Source organism: Anabrus simplex, chromosome 1 (assembly GCF_040414725.1).
Source record: "Anabrus simplex isolate iqAnaSimp1 chromosome 1, ASM4041472v1, whole genome shotgun sequence".
Classification (NCBI taxonomy): Eukaryota; Metazoa; Arthropoda; class Insecta; order Orthoptera; family Tettigoniidae; genus Anabrus; species Anabrus simplex.
This window is the reverse complement of record NC_090265.1, coordinates 155,272,366-155,290,198: the sequence shown is the minus strand read 5'-3', so window position 1 is coordinate 155,290,198 and position 17,833 is coordinate 155,272,366. Positions and strand designations below refer to the sequence as shown.

At 37.4% G+C, this 17,833-nt stretch overlaps 2 protein-coding genes across 5 annotated transcripts in view; one reads left to right on the top strand and one right to left on the bottom strand.

The window, feature by feature from the left end:
• Positions 1-3,494, top strand: part of LOC136885292 (selenoprotein F) — a 45,699-nt gene extending 42,205 nt beyond the window's left edge. For both annotated transcript variants that reach the window (XM_067157804.2, XM_068230521.1), the window contains exon 5: positions 2,377-3,494. In XM_067157804.2, the coding sequence (XP_067013905.1) occupies positions 2,377-2,487 (111 nt within the window). In that variant the 3' untranslated portion in view covers positions 2,488-3,494. The remainder of the gene's footprint in view (positions 1-2,376) is intronic.
• A 6,288-nt stretch (positions 3,495-9,782) lies between these two features.
• The window catches only part of LOC136863232 (uncharacterized), a 139,394-nt gene continuing 131,343 nt past the window's right edge, over positions 9,783-17,833 (bottom strand). For all 3 annotated transcript variants that reach the window (XM_067139610.2, XM_067139620.2, XM_067139628.2), the window contains 2 exons: positions 17,514-17,650; positions 9,783-9,941 (listed from right to left, as the gene is read on the bottom strand). In XM_067139610.2, the coding sequence (XP_066995711.2) occupies positions 9,916-9,941; positions 17,514-17,650 (163 nt within the window). In that variant the 3' untranslated portion in view covers positions 9,783-9,915. The remainder of the gene's footprint in view (positions 9,942-17,513; positions 17,651-17,833) is intronic.

The following is a 17,833-nucleotide window of genomic DNA, read 5'->3' as shown; positions in this document are numbered from 1 at the left end:
TAGAACCTCAACCTCCTTTCACTTATATATATAATGGATTTATTTCTAGTTTTCTCATATTTCAAACCACCAATACAGAGTGCAAACATATTTTGACTTTTAAAATGTGTGATCTAATAATCTTAGCGAACGTAGTACTTTGCAAATATGTATTTAGAAACGTTTGATAAGTGAATCAAGGACAATAGACTGTGAATAACTGCCAAACATGTATATTCAGAAAATTAATATGAAAGTAAACATAAAGAATTTAGTTAACAAACGTGTATCAAAGGGATTGCCGTTTATATTTATAATTTATTTTAACTCATTGCGGGCCGTGGACAGCGTAAGACGTTTAATGTTCCACGCGAAGCAGTGCTGTTTATATTCATCATCTGTGCATTCTTACACCTTAGTCAGCGTTACTGGTTGTAGCAGGAAGTTGGTTGATCTTTTCGAGATAACCCTTGCGTTGAGCGGGCTCATGTTTATCTTAGCTGTTTTTGCGGGAATATCTCAGCACTTCCTCACGCATCAAGACGGTACTTGAGATTCCAATGCAGTGCGTGTCGTTCTTACCGAGTGTAGTATAATTGCTTATACAACAAAGTTTCTTACGGAAGATTAATTATTAGATATTTCACAATGATTATTCTGGTGATGAACTTATTCCTGAAATAGACTCAGATAGTGAAAGTGAGAGTGACGAGGAAATTCTGATTCCCGAATCCGATAGGCCTATAGAGAAAAGTGAAGTGCCTGATACATATCATCCTAGTTATTGTCCACCCGTTCCACCATTTAGAGAGAATTCAGGTATAAACGTTCAAACAGAAAAAAAGCAGGACATTTTGAGTTACATGAGTATTTTCATGAATGACGAATTTTATCAGTATGTGTGTGAGCAGACCAATCTATACGCGAGTCAAGTGATAAGTGTGGTGCCCCGGACTTTCACAAAGAATTCTATCATGCAATCGTGGAAACCTATTAGTCCAAAATCCTGATATAAAAATGTACTGGACCGAAGACCCTGTTCTTTATACTCCGATATTTTCTAATACAATGTTCCGAATATGCTTCCTTCATGTTCTTTCATTTCTTCACTTTGGTGACAGTAATCATTATGCGAAAAGTACAGATAGGCTGTATAAAATTAGACATATTTTGAACCCTGTGACACCAGATATCACACCCTAAATATTTACTAGAGATAAGCACAAAGTATCATTTTCCTAACATTTATAGTTTATGAGTAATTGTAAATTGTATTAAGTGATGCAAGTCTCCCACTCAGAAGCAGGTCCTGAACGTGTTAAAATGGCCATATTTTGGTTAATCATTTTCTGGTCATATTTTGTAATTTTTATGTCATATTTCCTCACTTTTGAGGTCATATTTGCTTGCTTATTTGGGCTATTTTTTGGTCCTAAACATCCGAGCCCTAATAATGAGTATTTCAAAGCTGCGTTATTGCAGCAAACTATGACCACGTTTCATGTGCAATGAGTTTTTCCATCTGTGACTACTTATTGGAGCCAATTTTCAATATTATTTTAATTGTCTTAATTTCTTTAATTCTCTATGAACTCCCACACTGAATCTGTCCACCTCTTTCGGGGTCTTCCTCGTGGTCTCTTTCCTGTTAACTTCTCTGAAAAAGCTTTTTTTTTTTGGGCACACACTCTTCTCCCATTCTCTTCATATGCCCATACCACTTTAGCTTTGTTGTTTCTATCCTGTCTTGAAGTTTCAAGATTCCTATCCTTTTCCTTTTCTCTTCATTTCTAATTCTATCCTTTCTGGTCTTGCCCTCGATACCTCTTAGGTATTTCATCGCCGCTGCCTGTATTCTACTCTCCTTCGTTTTGTTGTAGTCCACGATCCAGCTGTATAGGTTAGTATGGGTTCATAATAGGTTGAATTTAATACTTTCTTACATTTCTTCGAGACATCTTGCTTCCACAAAATACCCCTTACACTCTGATAGAAGCTGTTTGCTTGTTGTATTCTTTTCCCAATTTCCTCTGTTATCTTTCCATCTTCTGTGATCACACTTCCCAAGCCTTTCAGAGTTACTCTTCGTAATATCCATGGACCCTTCTGTGGAAGATATAAATTATTGAAAAAGTTTCAGTGAGGTATAAACCATATTTAGCTCCTTTTCATCTTTTCAACTTAAAAAGAATTAGGAATTCGTATAAACATTTGAGATCATTTTTAGAGTAGGCCTAAATTTAGACAGACTGAGTAATGTTTCTTTTTCACTTTTTCCTTTTCTCATGTAAAAAAAAAGAGTATAATTTATCTTTGATTATTCTTTATGACATTTAATAAACTGTTTTTGTTATGAATCCATTGCATTGATATGCTTAAAGTAATTTCTGTTCATAGGTTCTGGCTATAGATAAGTGGGATACAGATGCTGTTGAAGAATTTTTAAGGACGCACCTGATATCAGAAGATGAAGAAAAACCTGATTATCTGGAGACTAACATGGTATAATTGATATCATAAACTAAATGTGATTCCATATTTCCTCGTGTATTAGACCCCGTGGCTTTTTGAGACAAAGAGAATGAAAAAGTTAAAGCTCGCATATAAAAGCCCCCCCCCCCAGTATAATTCATCAGAGAACAGCAATTCCACTTTGTAGCGGGTGCAGACCATACTGCAACTCTGATGCCGTCACACAAATAGGTGAACAATTTCATTCGTCCAACCCACGCATTGCAAGCGCACATCAAAGTAATGCGATATATCTGAGTTTTGTAGTTAAGAAATGTCTACCTCCGTAGCATAACTTTTAGCACAATTAGCTGCCGTCCTCGAGTTCGATTTACAGTACAGCCAGAAATGTAAGATTGGCATGAAGCCTGATATACAGTAAACTAGTACATGCAACTCACTTCTATTGGGATTGTGTCTGAAAAGAGCTGCACCACCTGAGGATGATAAGGACACAAGTTTATTTAGTTCAGAAATATCACTGATATTGCATTGATATAGCAGGTGAGATAATTAACAGCATGACCGTTTAATATCTCATCGGTCAGGTGATAGATAATTCTAGGAGAAGTAAGTTTAAAACATGATGAAAGCAGTTCAGTCATAATGATTGTTTTACTTGTCAACGTACCCAGTAAATCATACCATGTGTTAATAAAAATATGGAAACAATGAAGTATGAAATTAAACATTATGATAATAAAACACATTACCTCCACATCTTTAGATATCCATGAGTACAGCAAGCTGCCTTCTTGCAACTTCTGGCACTATTTGGACACGTAAGAGATAGTACCTAACCTAAGCAATGTAGTCTCTCTATCTAAATTATAGTTGTATAGGTAAATCCTGATTTGTTAAAAGTAGAGAACAAGCATGAAATATATTTGAAGTTAAAGGTCTGATTTTCAACAACCGCAATTGTCCAAAGAATGCTTCCGGTCATTATGTATTACATTTAGAAGTACAATTCCTAACATTCCTAATAGTACGGCATTATTCCTCTAGGAACCATCTGTGAACAAATGGTTTGTCACTGCTAGGACTCTAATCAGGAACAAAACCGGTATAAGAAGTTTCAAAAAGACCAGGATCTAGAATGTTGTCAATGACAGTGAAAATAATGTCATATGGGATGAGAGCGACGATAGTGAGGAGATTGGAAGCACAGATGACGATAATTCAAATGAAATCAGTGATTAGGTTTACTGTGTGATAAGCTTACTGCTTAACAGATAGGTATAAATGACTGGCATTGAGTTCTTTATCATTCTTTTGTGTTAATATTGCATAATTTGGTAAATTGAACTCATTGATTATATTTACAGTATATGTAGGCCTAAAAGTCATGTGTTCACCATTTATTGCTTTTTAATTTATTTTAAAATACTACCTTCCAATGAAGATAGCCAGTAAGACTCAGAAAACAATCATAAAATTTGTTTAAGAATATAATACACTTTATAACTCTGTATAGCCTAGCACGAAATGTAAAGCTATCACATATTGGACCCTCTCTTACTTTTATTGCCATAAAAGTGAAATAAAAAAGGGAATCTAATATGCGAGGATATATAGTAATGTAAATTTGTGACATTTTCATGTATTCTAAGATAATAAAAGACATTTTTAATCATTCTCATTTTGTTGATTTTATGTATGAGCAATGATAGAAAGAAAATCCATCATTTTCTTATTAGGAATCCTATCAACACTGATGTGAAACCACTGAAGCCACTATGGAACCACTTTAATATCAATAGTACATGAAGAATCTTCTCTGGGCAACAATCGAAAATATTTACAGACTACTAGTGTTTACAGATTAACAGAGTAGCTTCCCACCTATTTTGCCGAGGTTCAGTTCTTGGTTCTGCCTCTTATTTGGGATACTGGAGCGACTTCAGATCCAGAGAAAAGGGGAATGATACTTTACATACAGACTGTAACCACTGCCCTCTCAGTCCTAGCCCCAGTCAATTCAAATTACAGTGACTCAGATTATAATACAGAACTGTTTTAATATGAAGCTACAGCAAAAACAGTAAAAACCCATTAATATTCTGCTCAAGGGACTGTGGCCTAAATGTGTTACAAGTGAGACAGTGCTATATGCAGGGAATGTTTTATGAGATGGGAATAGCAATTTTGACACCACTTCTTAGGAAATTTATTTTATTGTTGAATAGTTATAGTGAAATGCACGTGCATTTTCATTTCTTGTTTGCCGTGTGAGTATACTGCTAGCCTGAATTATAATATTTTCTATGCACTTCAAACTATTAACATCATTTGATACAGCACAAGGAGCATCGCTAATGTATTTTCGAAGCAGATTTGCTGCTCTGGGTGCTTCATTTTGTGTAGGGACATTTTCCTCAGCAGATTCAATTTCCTTGTCATCTTAATCTTGGGCAGTAGTGGCAACATGATAATCATTTCATTGATATCACGGGTTTCTAACATCAAACTGACACAAAATCCTTTAAGTTAACATCCCTCAACTTCTCCCATACAGCCACCCAATCCTCATTGTCATCCATTAAGAAAGTGGCATTCATTTCACACAGAATTTTGCCATGTTCCAAACAAACTATATATATATATTAACACACTGTTGAAGAAAACAAAGTTTTGTATGAAAGGTACGTACGATGTAGAATTTGATTGCTATAGGGAACTTGAACTATTTGTCCGGAACAAGTAAATTCCAATATAATTGATCCATTATTGGAAATTTTAAATTTTCCAACTAACTCATTCTTCACTCAGTATGTCAATTTGGGCTCATTAGTTGGTAACTAGCATACATACCAAGACTCATGGCTAGTGCATGTAGTGGAGGCCACTGCACAGGCTTCTTAGAGCCATGAACAGTAGTGTTGGCTACTGAATGCATGATTCGAAGCAGTGTAGCGATTCATTCAATTGTCCGAATGAATCGATTCACGGGAACGGCGAGCTCGTGGCACACAATTTAGCTTACTCCCAGCGGACAGTGCTGAGTGGCGCACTCACGGCTCACTAGCGGGACACTGGACGTTGGCGGGGAGCCAAGCTTCCGCTGAAGCTAGACATTGAATCATCGCACACCGAAAGAATCGTGTGCAAGCACGCCTCAGTGAGACACAACACATACACACGGTTCATTATAGGTACACTGAACATTAATAATATAAGAAAATTTATTGGACTCCAACCTATTCAATACATTACAGGATGTTAACATTTTTAGTTAAAGATCGTTAAAATGGAGACATGTTTCGCCCCCTATGTGGGGCATCATCAGTCATATCAAAGCACCTCAAAATTTCACCAGACGTCTGGTTGGGACTTATGAACATAATATGCGAGAGAGAGTATATTAAAAAACTCTTACAAGGTCTTATCTTAGATGAAATAACAAATTGACTAGTTACACATAGTAAAATACGTTAGTGGTTCTTAATATTAAAACGAGGCCATCACATGTACAGTATAACAATGAAGGTAATTAAAGTCTCTTTGATGTTGAGTTCGAAGGTAGTTTTACGTAGTATATACAAATGTTGAAAAATAAAATACAGTTTACAATTGAGGAGCTAGATGCAGTAACAGCGTTACGCTGTTATTGCATGAATGCTGTTTTCAGATATCCTGGTCCCTTCACTACAACCCAGTCCAGGTCTTAGTTCGCTAGGATGCCGCTAGAGGTCAGGAGCTCACTAAAACTGGTACCATGCGCTACGCTGTTATTGCATGAGGCATGCTTCACGAGTGGCACGTTCAGTTGCCGCCAGTTCTCTGGCTGGAGAAGATGTTAGCGAGTGGAATAGAAGGTTTTGTGGCATCACATTTAATAAAAGACTAGTTAACAGCACTTTGACCTATGTTTCTAAGAATGCCTTCTTGCTAAAAGCAACAGATTCATGATACAGAAGTTTGTGTGACATTATTACCATAATGGTGTTGAATCAGAGTCACAGTCCTACACTCCTACGTGCCATTTACCTTCTTAAAGAGGAATGATAGCTTTCTCAGTTTTAATGATTTCAGGCTACACGATGTGTGGTGTAAAAGCAGACAAAAGGGTTGATGTTATTTCACTAATGAAATACTTAAAAACTGAAAATGTTGAGTGGTATGTGAAAATCATGTCTGTGTGTAATGATTCCTTAGAGTCTGCTAATGCAGCATATGAAGATGAATCATCCCGATTTTGATCAATGATGCATTTGAGTATTTCAAACAAGTAAGATACACAATGTCTAAATCCCAATTATATATTTTGCAATCTTTTTTTTTTTTTTTTTTTTTTTTTTTAGGTTTAGAGAATCATTTTGTAAATGAAAATAGGAATAAAAGTTGTTTAGAAAGGAATGTTACTAATTTTATAACATTTCAACTATTTGTTAGGGGGGGGGGGGGGGAAATAACCGTAGCCTAATACCATAGTTGGAGAGAGCACTCTAACAAAATTCTCTCGACCCTTTATGAGAAAAGAACGAAAAAGGTGAATATTAAATAAATAATAAATTTAATAGTTTTACCTTTCTTAGTTGACAATTTTTTTTTTTTTTTTTTTTGTAATTTGTTCTTAATTTAAGTAAATTTAGACATTTTGGAGAACTGAGGTGGGATAAACTGCCACTTTTGTTCCTCTATAGTGAGCGATCATGCTTTCCTAACTAACTGATCATACTGGTGTATGGCAAAATATAATATTCCTGGTCTTCATGCAATAACAGCGTATAAAATTAAATTTTAAATAACTCTGTCTTTCTTATTAGGTAACAGATCAATAAGATTCTTTGAGAAATTAATTTCCTGGCTCTTTTAAATGTCCTTAAATGAAATTCAGGTTGATTCCTATTATTACTTTTAGCTCAGAACATTTATAAACTTCAAGCTTCTGTTTCTCAAAATAACGTAAGTCTACTTACGCTGTTATTGCATCCAACTCCTCAATTACTGTCCACTTATTTAAAATTGTTAAAATTGATGAGGAGAAACATTCCAATTTTGTGTATGCGTGATTTTGGCTCCAACCAAAATAATTCGCCCAAGGATTCATGTGGTAGTCACCTCCGTTGGTCACACTCTATATGGATGGAGTGCATAGTGCAAGTGAACTGCAGTTTTTATTGATTATAAAATGAGGCTGTGCTAGGACAGAATTAAAACAACAATGGCGTCAAATGAAGACAGTTAAAATGTCATTAGGTTCTTCCTAGTTGACTAGAGGTTTGCGTATATTTTTGTTGTTGAAGTGTGGAAAAGTCAGTTGTCGGTTGAATGGGCAATGGTCGAAAACGTTGTGCCACAAACCTCCTAGCAATTAGGCAACAGCTCAACAGCTTTTAACATTTCCTCATACATTAGACAGCTCAAACACCGATTGCACTGCACAACATTTTCAACCGTTGCCCATTCAACCAACAACTGACTTTTCCACACTTCAACAACAAAAATATACGCAAACCTCTAGTCAACTATGAAGAACCTGATGACATTTTAACTGTCTCCATTTGAAGCCATTGTTGTTTTAATTCTGTCCTAGCACAGCCTCATTTTATAATCAATAAAAACTGCAGTTCACTTGCACTGTGCACTCCATCCATATAGAGAGTGACCAACGGAAGTGACTACCTCATGAATCCTTGGGCGAATTATTTTGGTTGGAGCCAAAATCACGAATACACAAAATTGGAATGTTTCTCCTCATCAATTTTAACAATTATAAATAAGTGTACAGTAATTGTAAATTGTATTTTATTTTCCAACATTTGTATATACTACGTAAAACTACCTTCAAACTCAACATCAAATAGACTTTAATTACCTTCATTGTTATACTGTACATGTGATGGCCTCATTTTAATATTAATAACCACTAACGTATTTTACTATGTGTAACTAGTCAATTTGTTATTTCGTCTAAGATAAGACCTTGTAAGTGTTTTTTTAATGTACTCTCTCTCGCATATTATGTTCATAAGTCCCAACCAGACGTCTGGTGTAATTTTGAGGTGCTTTGATATGACTGATGATGCCCCACATAGGGGGCGAAACATGTCTCCATTTTAACGATGTTTAACTATGTTAACATCCTGTAATGTATTGAATACGTTCGAGTCCAATAAATTTTCATATATTATTATTGAGATTCTTTCAATACGGAAAATAAAATGATTTTCATTACTTGTAATAATAACACTGGACATTGGCGGGGAGCCGAACTTCCTCTGAAGCCATACATACAGAGCCATGGTACACTGAAAAAATCGTAAGCTATAATGGACTCTCGAGCTCAGCTCATTTGAAAATAATACCCACTTGCATTTACTGTCCTCTTCTTACAGGGAGGTTTAAATAATAGATGAAATGATTTGCAGTGTTAAAAAGGTAGTCAAAACATAATTCTAAAGTAGCTAGTTAAATGAATCTTAGTATTATAACTTAGTTTACATTTGACAGTTAATTAAACTTGACTCTAACCTGTCCTATTAGTATGAGTCATTCTCATGACCACTCAAAAGTAACTGTTTTTTTTATTGGGAAGAACGGCTCATTATTCTCTCAGTTGGTATGTCACATCATTGTACAAGACTTCAATTATATGTGGACAGTAAGTGAGCTGACTGATGCAATAACTTAACCAACAGTATGTTGAATCGGAAAACCAGTGGGCTACTGTACATCTCGGGTAGCCTATACAAAATATGACGTTTTAAAAAAATCCTCTACTGATAAAAAAATACCTATTTTCAAAAATGACTTAGTGAGTTGGATGTGCGGTTAGTATCGCGTAGCTATGCACTTGCATTCGGTGGAAGGTGGGTTTGAATCCCACCGTTGGCAGCCGTTAAGATGGTTTTCCGTAGTTTTCCCATTTTTACACCAGGAAATGCTGGGACTACACCTTAATTAAGGCCATGGCTGCTACCTTCCTAATCCCAGACTTTTCCCATCCTGCGTCGCTGATAAACCTTCAATGTATTAGAGTGACTAGCATTTTTTTCTTAAGAAAGGAGTTCATAATATGAAGATCAGATGGCAGCAGTGAGCACTGAATGCTGTTGCTGCTGTCTTACCAGTACATACTACACAGATGCAGTACGAGCGGTGACTCTAATGTGCCATGAATCAGATCACTGTATCGATTCAGTAATGTGAACAGAATCAAATTAATCAAATGTCCCATCACTAATGAGCAGTGCCAGTGCACTATGAAACACTTGAAGGATTATTACCTTAACTGTTAGATCACTGGATTTCATAATACAAACAAATGAGATAAACGATAGTAATGATTTCCTTATTGCAATGTAGCTTTATTAAGAAAAATGCATTGTGCTTTATTGTGTGTGATATTTATGTACAATAAATAATGATAATACAAATGTGTTTCTTTTAATCCTCTTCTTCTGTAACTTACAGTTAACATCAGCCAGTCCCATTACTCTTCATACCTGCAACAAAGAAAATTTGGGTATTAAATCTGTATTTCAAAAAGGAAATATGTCCACAATCTGTCCACCTTTTACTCTCAAATAGTACTTCATGACCGAGCAAGTTGGCTATTCAGTTAGTCGCATAGCTATGAGCTTGCATTTGGGAGATGGTGGTTCCAATCCCACTGTTGGCAGGCCTGAAGATGGTTTTCTATGGTTTCCCATTTTCACGCCAGGCAAATGCTGGGGCTGTACCCAATTAAGGCCACGGCTGCTACTTTCCTAATCTTAGTCCTTCCCCATCCTTCTGTCACCAAAAACCTTTGATGTGTTAGTGCGACATTAAACCACTAGCAAAATGTACTTTGCCATATAAATTACAGGATAATACATATATAAAAGATAACTAAGCTAAATAACAGATTTGGAGAACATATAATGAAGAAAGAAAGCACAAGGAAAAGAAGTCCAGAGCATAAAAGAGAAAAAATTGTAAAAACAAGCAAAATACACACTGAAATTATAAACCAGAGCATAAACAGAACACTATACATAATAACATAACAGGAAAACAAATATGTCATAGTTAATCCTGATTAAAGGCCAAAAATTAGATTAAATTAAAATAATTCCTGTATTGAACTAAATTCAATTTGCAACCAGTAATCAACCTAGTGATATTTTTAGACTACATATTTGCACTTTTGACTGATTGAGGATAAAAAGTTCATCTCTCTCTGGAAGTTAGCAATGGACTAGTAAAAGAAAAAGTTCATAGAAAAGTGGAGGAAGTGCTCATAAACGTACACATTTTTTATTTGCTATTTCATTAATATGAGCTCATCTCTTCAAAACCTGTTAGAGGATAACAATATTGTCACAGACATCTCTATAGCTAAGAAATTCACCAGGCGAGTTGGCTGTGTGGATAGGGGGGTGCACAGCTGTGAGCTTGCATCCGGGAGATAGTGCATTCGAACCCCACTGTTGGCAACCCTGAAGATGGTTTTCCGTGGTTTCCCATTCTCACAACAGGCAAATGCTGCGGCTGTACCTTCATTAAGGCGATGGCCGCTTCCTTCCAACTCCTAGGCCTTTCCTATCCCATCGTTGCTATAAGACCTCTCTGTGTCAGTGCGACGTAAAGGTAACAGCAATTCCAAACCATTCTGTTCAACCCACTGTTGTCTTCACACAGCTTTAACAGTTATCATATATTGCTTTTATCATTGTTATTAGTTATTTGCTGGTGCCCCTGTGTGTCAAGCTTTCTCAAACTTTTGATGTGGGGATGCTGTTGTTTAAAAGTCATTACTATATCCTTCCCATATTCCCAGCTGTTTTTTATAATGTCTCAAAATGAAAATGGGTTCTACTCTTGACCTTTCGCTTATGAATCCAAATTGTTCCTCTTGTAACTGACTTTCTACCTTTTCTCTAATTTCCAATTTCCTTTCTATTATCTTGGCAACGTGGGAGAGGATGGAAATTCCTCAGTAGTTACTGCTCATGTTATCCCCTTTCTTGAATATTGGTAGTATAACCACCTTTTCCCAATTCTCAGGTACTTTTTTGTCTCTCCATGCACACTTTAGTATTCTATAAGTCCACTGGAGTCCTGCTGGTCCTGCAGCCCTGATCATTTCTATGACTACTTCATCTTTTCCCACGACTTTTCTCATCTTCGTCTTTTTAACTGCCCATTCCACATTCACCATTGTAATGTCTGATTCCTTCTCTGTTACTTCTTCTATTCCAGCTCCTTGGATACCTTCCCCACATGTCTGGTTTCTAACGTTCAGCAGTTCACTGAAATATTCTTTCCATCTGTTCATTATCTCTTCTGGTTTTGTTAGTATTACTCCTCTTTTATTCTTCACCATTTCATTCATACAGTTTCTTATAATTCCAAATAATAATTTTTTTCCACAGTTCATATCTTTCTTATTTCCTGGGTGAATGTTTCGCAACTTTTCTTCAGCTACTACTTGTTTGCAAATTGAAACTAAAATACATTATGACCACCACACGATCTATCAATGGCCTCGTCAACACAAGCCACCCTTAGTTGCGCACTCTGGCCCCTTTCTACGTTCCCTAAGGGTGCCTCTGACAGGTGTGCTTCTGCGTCACCAACTGTGACTTGCTGAACTGAACAAGCCTAAACAACATTTTCATTACTAGATAATTTTTATTCTTGTGATAGTCTCTCTAAAATAATCCTGCAGTACTTCATTAGTACGTTGTACTTAATGGTTTCATGATGTGGACTACATGATAAGATAAACACAATGACACAGTTAGTGTGGGAAGAGAGAGCTACTCAAAGAGGTCATAACAACAAAATGAAAACACTGAAGGACGATATTTCCCCATCTTCATTTACTGCCTTCTTCAGACAGAAGAACTCTCTCCTTATTAGTCTCAGTTCTCCATCCTTCTCTTCTCAGCCACTAATGAGCTCATTTCTGATTCATAGCTTCAACACTCATTGAGGAGCCATCTTGATAGAACTTGTCTTGATGTTGGAAGTACAGGATAGGGACATGCTGGATAAATACAGGAAAAAAGGGAGAGACAGAAGGATAAAGGTCAGTACTGGCAATACAAGACCAGGAACACAGGACAAACACATAAGGAGAAAGGGATGCCTATGGGCCAATATAAGTAATGGAAGGAACAAACAAGTGACTAATCAAACGATATACAACAGTGGCAATAATAAATATTTTTGTGGGGCCGATGACCTTAGATGTTAGGCCACTTTAAACAACAAGCATTATCATCATCATCAAATATTTTTGTAGAGTAGCTCCCAATGTCAAGTCTTCTTCATTGTGAACTTATCAGTTACACAGTCTTTGAACAGCTGATCACTCATAAGGTCCTGCACAAGCTGCTCCAAAATGGCAATGGTGCTTAGACAGCTCAGTCTTACATTGGTCATATTATGCAAGTATGTCTCTATTCTTTTCTTTTATAAGAAGAGTGAGATATGAATAATTTATCAAAGGAGATCTTCAATAAATTTTACAAATTCTTTGAAATCAAGGCGACCGTCTCTGTGGTGTAGTGGTTAGTGTGATTATCTGCCACCCCCAAAGGCCTGGGTTCAATTCTCGGCTCTGGCACGAAATTTGAAAAGTGGTACGAGAACTGGAACAGTTTCTACTCGGCCTCGGAAGGTCAACTGGGTAGAGAGAGGGTTCAATTCCCACCTCAGTCATCCTCGAAGAAGTGGTTTCCCACTTCTCCTCCAGGCTAGTGCTGGAATGGTACCTGACTTGAGGCCACGGTCTCTTCCTTGCCTATCCCTTCTAATCTTCCCATCCCCCACAAGGCCCCTGTTCAGCATAGCAGGTGGGCAAGGTACTGGTCCTCCTCCCCAATTATATCCCCTGCCCAAAGTCTCATGCTCCAGGTCACTGCCCTTGAGGAGATAGAGGTGGGATCCCTCACCGAGTCTGGGAGAAAAAGCAAGCCTGGAAGTCAAACGGATAATGAAAAAATGTGAAATCGAGGTAAACAACTGATAGGGAATCTGCCACCTGAGTGACAGCCTTAAGTGCAGATTAGATGTGATTGATTTGATTGACTGACTCGTGCCTCTTTCAGATTTACTTTATTTCTACCTCCACTTATAACTTAACCTCTCAAGTCACAATAAATTCACTTGTTTGACAGTTGGCATAAACATTTACCATGTATAAGATGGGAAACTGTTGTCTTCTAAAAAGAACAGCTTACTTTGTAAGTAGTTGAAAACACTTACATTTATATCACTTTTACATGTTCACATGCCGTTATTATAACGTCGCACATCCATTGTTATGTTCTCACAGATACCAACACACCAGAATCACTTATACAGTATAGCCAGCACCATACCGATAGTTCATTCCACGTTAAGAAAACAGAATTGCTCTTATGACAACGGGGCTGCCATATCGAACGACACTGCTCAACAGCATCACGGGAAAACGGCGGCACATAAATTTGTGAAATTCAGCATTCAAGATTAAAAAAATGGAAGAAATTAAACTGCAAATTATATTTATGAACTAAATGGGATAGGGAGTTTAGCGGGGATATTTTTGGTTTGTAAAGAATCAGAGATAAATTACGGCACATAAAAAACCCTCAGCATTGAAGTGTAAGGCAAATTGGGGAAGAAAATAGAAAAAATATTTTTATAGGCTCGAGGGGTGAGGGATGCATTTAATAGATTTCCCCAGGCAATGTGGGGTGCTTCTGTGCTGTCTTATTGCTCACAAAAACAATAGGAAAAAGTAAATATGGTCCCAAAAGGCTGGTAAAATTAAAATGCACTTAAGAAAGAACAGCTATATATCAAAACCAAGCACAAATAAAACACACAGCAATTTTTTTATCAGTACAAGTTATATAAAATAATAAGTGAGTTATTCCAAGGTGGTTTGGTTTAATCAAAATTCAATACGGACCCATAAAATGAAATTCATTTCTCTAGATGCAGTACAAGTTAGGCCATGATGTATCGCTGCACACCACAACACCAACATTTTCAGTAACAGCTTCTGTACAGTACGAAAATAATAGAACACACACAAATACTATGCAATATATAACCAACTCTCACTCAACACAAGACAAATACGCCTGAATACACACACGAACCAAATAAATACTGTAGATGACTTCACTACAGAAGTGAGGTGCTGGCGGTTCACAGAGAACCAGAGCGACACAGAAGAAGGAAAATGAAGAAGGGCAATGAAGCGATGGCTGTTCCTGCCATTGTGCTTCCTCCCTTCGAATATATTTATAAAAAAGAAAATGTTATGTAGTTATGTTAATAACTCACGGGCAAAAAAATCCTCATCCTTTTTATCTGTCTTTCATAATGCATTACGAAGTACAGTATAATATACCTTAATCACAAGGAATTATGGATGTCTCAGAGGGGGTGTGTTCACTCCTTGCAGGGCCGTAAGAGCAATACTGTTTTCTTAACGTGGAATGAGCTATAGGTGGTTACCAGACACCAACATAGGAGGCATGCCATTGCATCAAGTGGTAGTAACATTTTTCATACACGTAAGTTTTCAACTTTATTCAGAGTTCTCTCGTTTATGTCTTTAACTGCTTCCTTGGTTGCTCATATTTCATTGTGTTGTATATAGAAACTAAGGAAACATCTCTGAGTTTTAGAAACCTTCATATTTTTATTTCAATTTGTTTGATCTTCAGCACAAAATATACGCTGCACACATACATCTAAAAATGTCTGAATAATGAGATTCTACAGGGTGGGCCAGAAGTCACGATCGGAAATGTTTAATGTTGTACTAAAACAAGAAGCAACATGAAATGCAAACAATTGTATTTAACAGAAAAAACACATGAAAAATGGAATAAGACAGAAATGAATGTTCTTACATATTTCAAACTCTCTCAGTATGCTGACCACAGTTCTCGGCACTGAATTGGATTCGCTGCCATGCGCAATTGCTTGCCGGGCACAGCATTTCAGGAGTGATCATTCTCAGCGTACGGGTAATCTTTTCTTTCAGTTCTTCAACGAAAGTCATATGAGTCGTTCGACAGGCCAGTTTTGTAGGGTTCAGATAAAAGCCAGTGAGATAACACCAGGTGGTACGATACCCCTATCACAGACCCATCGAAGAAATACAGCCCGATGATAAGGTCACTGGTAACACCGGCCCATAACATAACATGAGGAAGGTGGGAGGGTGTTCCTTTTAAGAAGGACCACGGCCAGTTATCACACGTTGTTAAGTCCGGGCTTCTGAGTGGCCATATACGACGCCCTCCACTTTCAATCCATGAACGGAAACTGGTTGTTCAACCGGTCTCAAACAGGAGTCAGTAGTGTCCAGGGGCACCATCCTGTTGCATAACTACAGTATGTCGTTCAGCAGGCCAGTTTTGCTGAGTTCAAATAAAAGCCAGTGAGATAACACCTGATGGTACAATTCCCCTTTCACAGACCCATCGAAGAAATACAGCCCGATGATAAGGTCACTGGTAACACCGGCCCATAACATAACATGAGGAAGGTGGGAGGGTGTTCCTTTTAAGAAGGACCACAGCCAGTTATCACACGTTGTTAAGTCCGGGCTTCTGAGTGGCCATATACGACGCCCTCCACTTTCAATCCATGAACGGAAACTGGTTGTTCAACCGGTCTCAAACAGGAGTCAGTAGTGTCCAGGGGCACCATCCTGTTGCATAACTACAGTATGTCGTTCAGCAGGCCAGTTTTGCTGAGTTCAAAAAAAAGCCAGTGAGATAACACCTGATGGTACAATTCCCCTTTCACAGACCCATCGAAGAAAGACAGTCCGATGATAAGGTCACTGGTAACACCGGCCCATAACATAACATGAGGAAGGTGGGAAGGTGTTGCTTAATTTCTTCCTAATAATTAGGGTTGTCTTTCACGCAGACATAAACATTTCAAGACTGGGAGCTAAGATGCACAGCACAGTCATCTGTCATCATAACCTTACGGCGAGCCACTAATGTTGGAAAAGCTGCAAGTAACTGTTTGCACAAATCACGTCACGTATTCATATTGCGATCACTTAATTCATTGATGCTGCTGGGTTAAAAAGTACAGTAATCTTCTTTCGTCATCCACTGACGCATGGAGGTTCTGGGAATGTCTATCTCTATCGACCACTTCCTTGTCGATTTTGCTGGTGAATGAAGCAATGATGCGTTTAAGCATTCAGTGACTTCATTATCGTTGTCATATTTTTTGGGTCTTCCACTACGTGGTGCATCTAACACAGACCCAGTTGCAAAGGTCTATCGTTGCAGTTTCCATTGGGGCTTCTTTATTGAAGTAATTAAAAATTTCCCCTAATTTCATCATGTGTCTCACTCATTCATTCCTTTTTATGTACCCATGCGCTAAGTAGAAGGCGTTCTTCAATTGTGAATCTGCTTGTATCCGCCATTATAACACAAATTTTTACAACAGTATCACCTCGGTAACAGTTGCCAGAACTACAAACAAAACAGAACACAGCCACATGCCGTATTTTCATGGAGTGATGCATAGCAGTTATCACCTGCATTTTTGTAATTTGAGTGACCTCTACTAGAAGACAGACGTACTATGGGCAGGGATGAACATTATTCTCAAACTAGAGCACATTTCCAGATCCATGTAACTGCAAAACAATATGTTAAATTACTTGAAATATTTTCAGATCGTTACTTCTGGCCCACCCTGTATACGTAGGAAAACAAAGCTTAGTAATGAAAGCTTGAAACAAACATCCAGCTACGTCTATTCTGACAAATAAATTTTTGAGACAATCTTTCTTTACTTTTGTATTTCTAATTCAATTTGAAAATCCTGTATTTACATAAGGTCCTGAGATCTATTTGCTACTTTTGTGTACTTAATGCCTGTGGTACCAAAGAAAAGGAAATAGATATGCCAAGATTTTGACATGCCTTTGATGCAACATTGAAATCATGAATATGATCGCCCCGCCACTATAGAGTGTGTCTTGATGTAATTAATATTTATTGTGTGGTTTGCTCAAACATCACCAGTTGAATAGATATACTTACTGCTTGTTCTTCTGTTCAGTGGGTTGTCGTTACTGCTGGATGGTCTGCCTAGGTATGACCATGGTAGTTGATTTTGTAGACCCTGTGGTGTTTGGCTCAAAGTTGAGAGTCTACTCAGTACTGATGACCTTACTAGCCTAGAAAAAAATACAAAAAGGAAACTTACATATCACATAGAATCTTTCATGGAATGGAACTTTGAAGGAAACTTATACTCTGTTGGAGCATATCTTCTGGACCACAAAATATTCATTACAGATTACCTTATAACGTGAATGTTTTTTTCCTCGGAGTGTTTTCCCCTTTAAGACTGAGGAAAA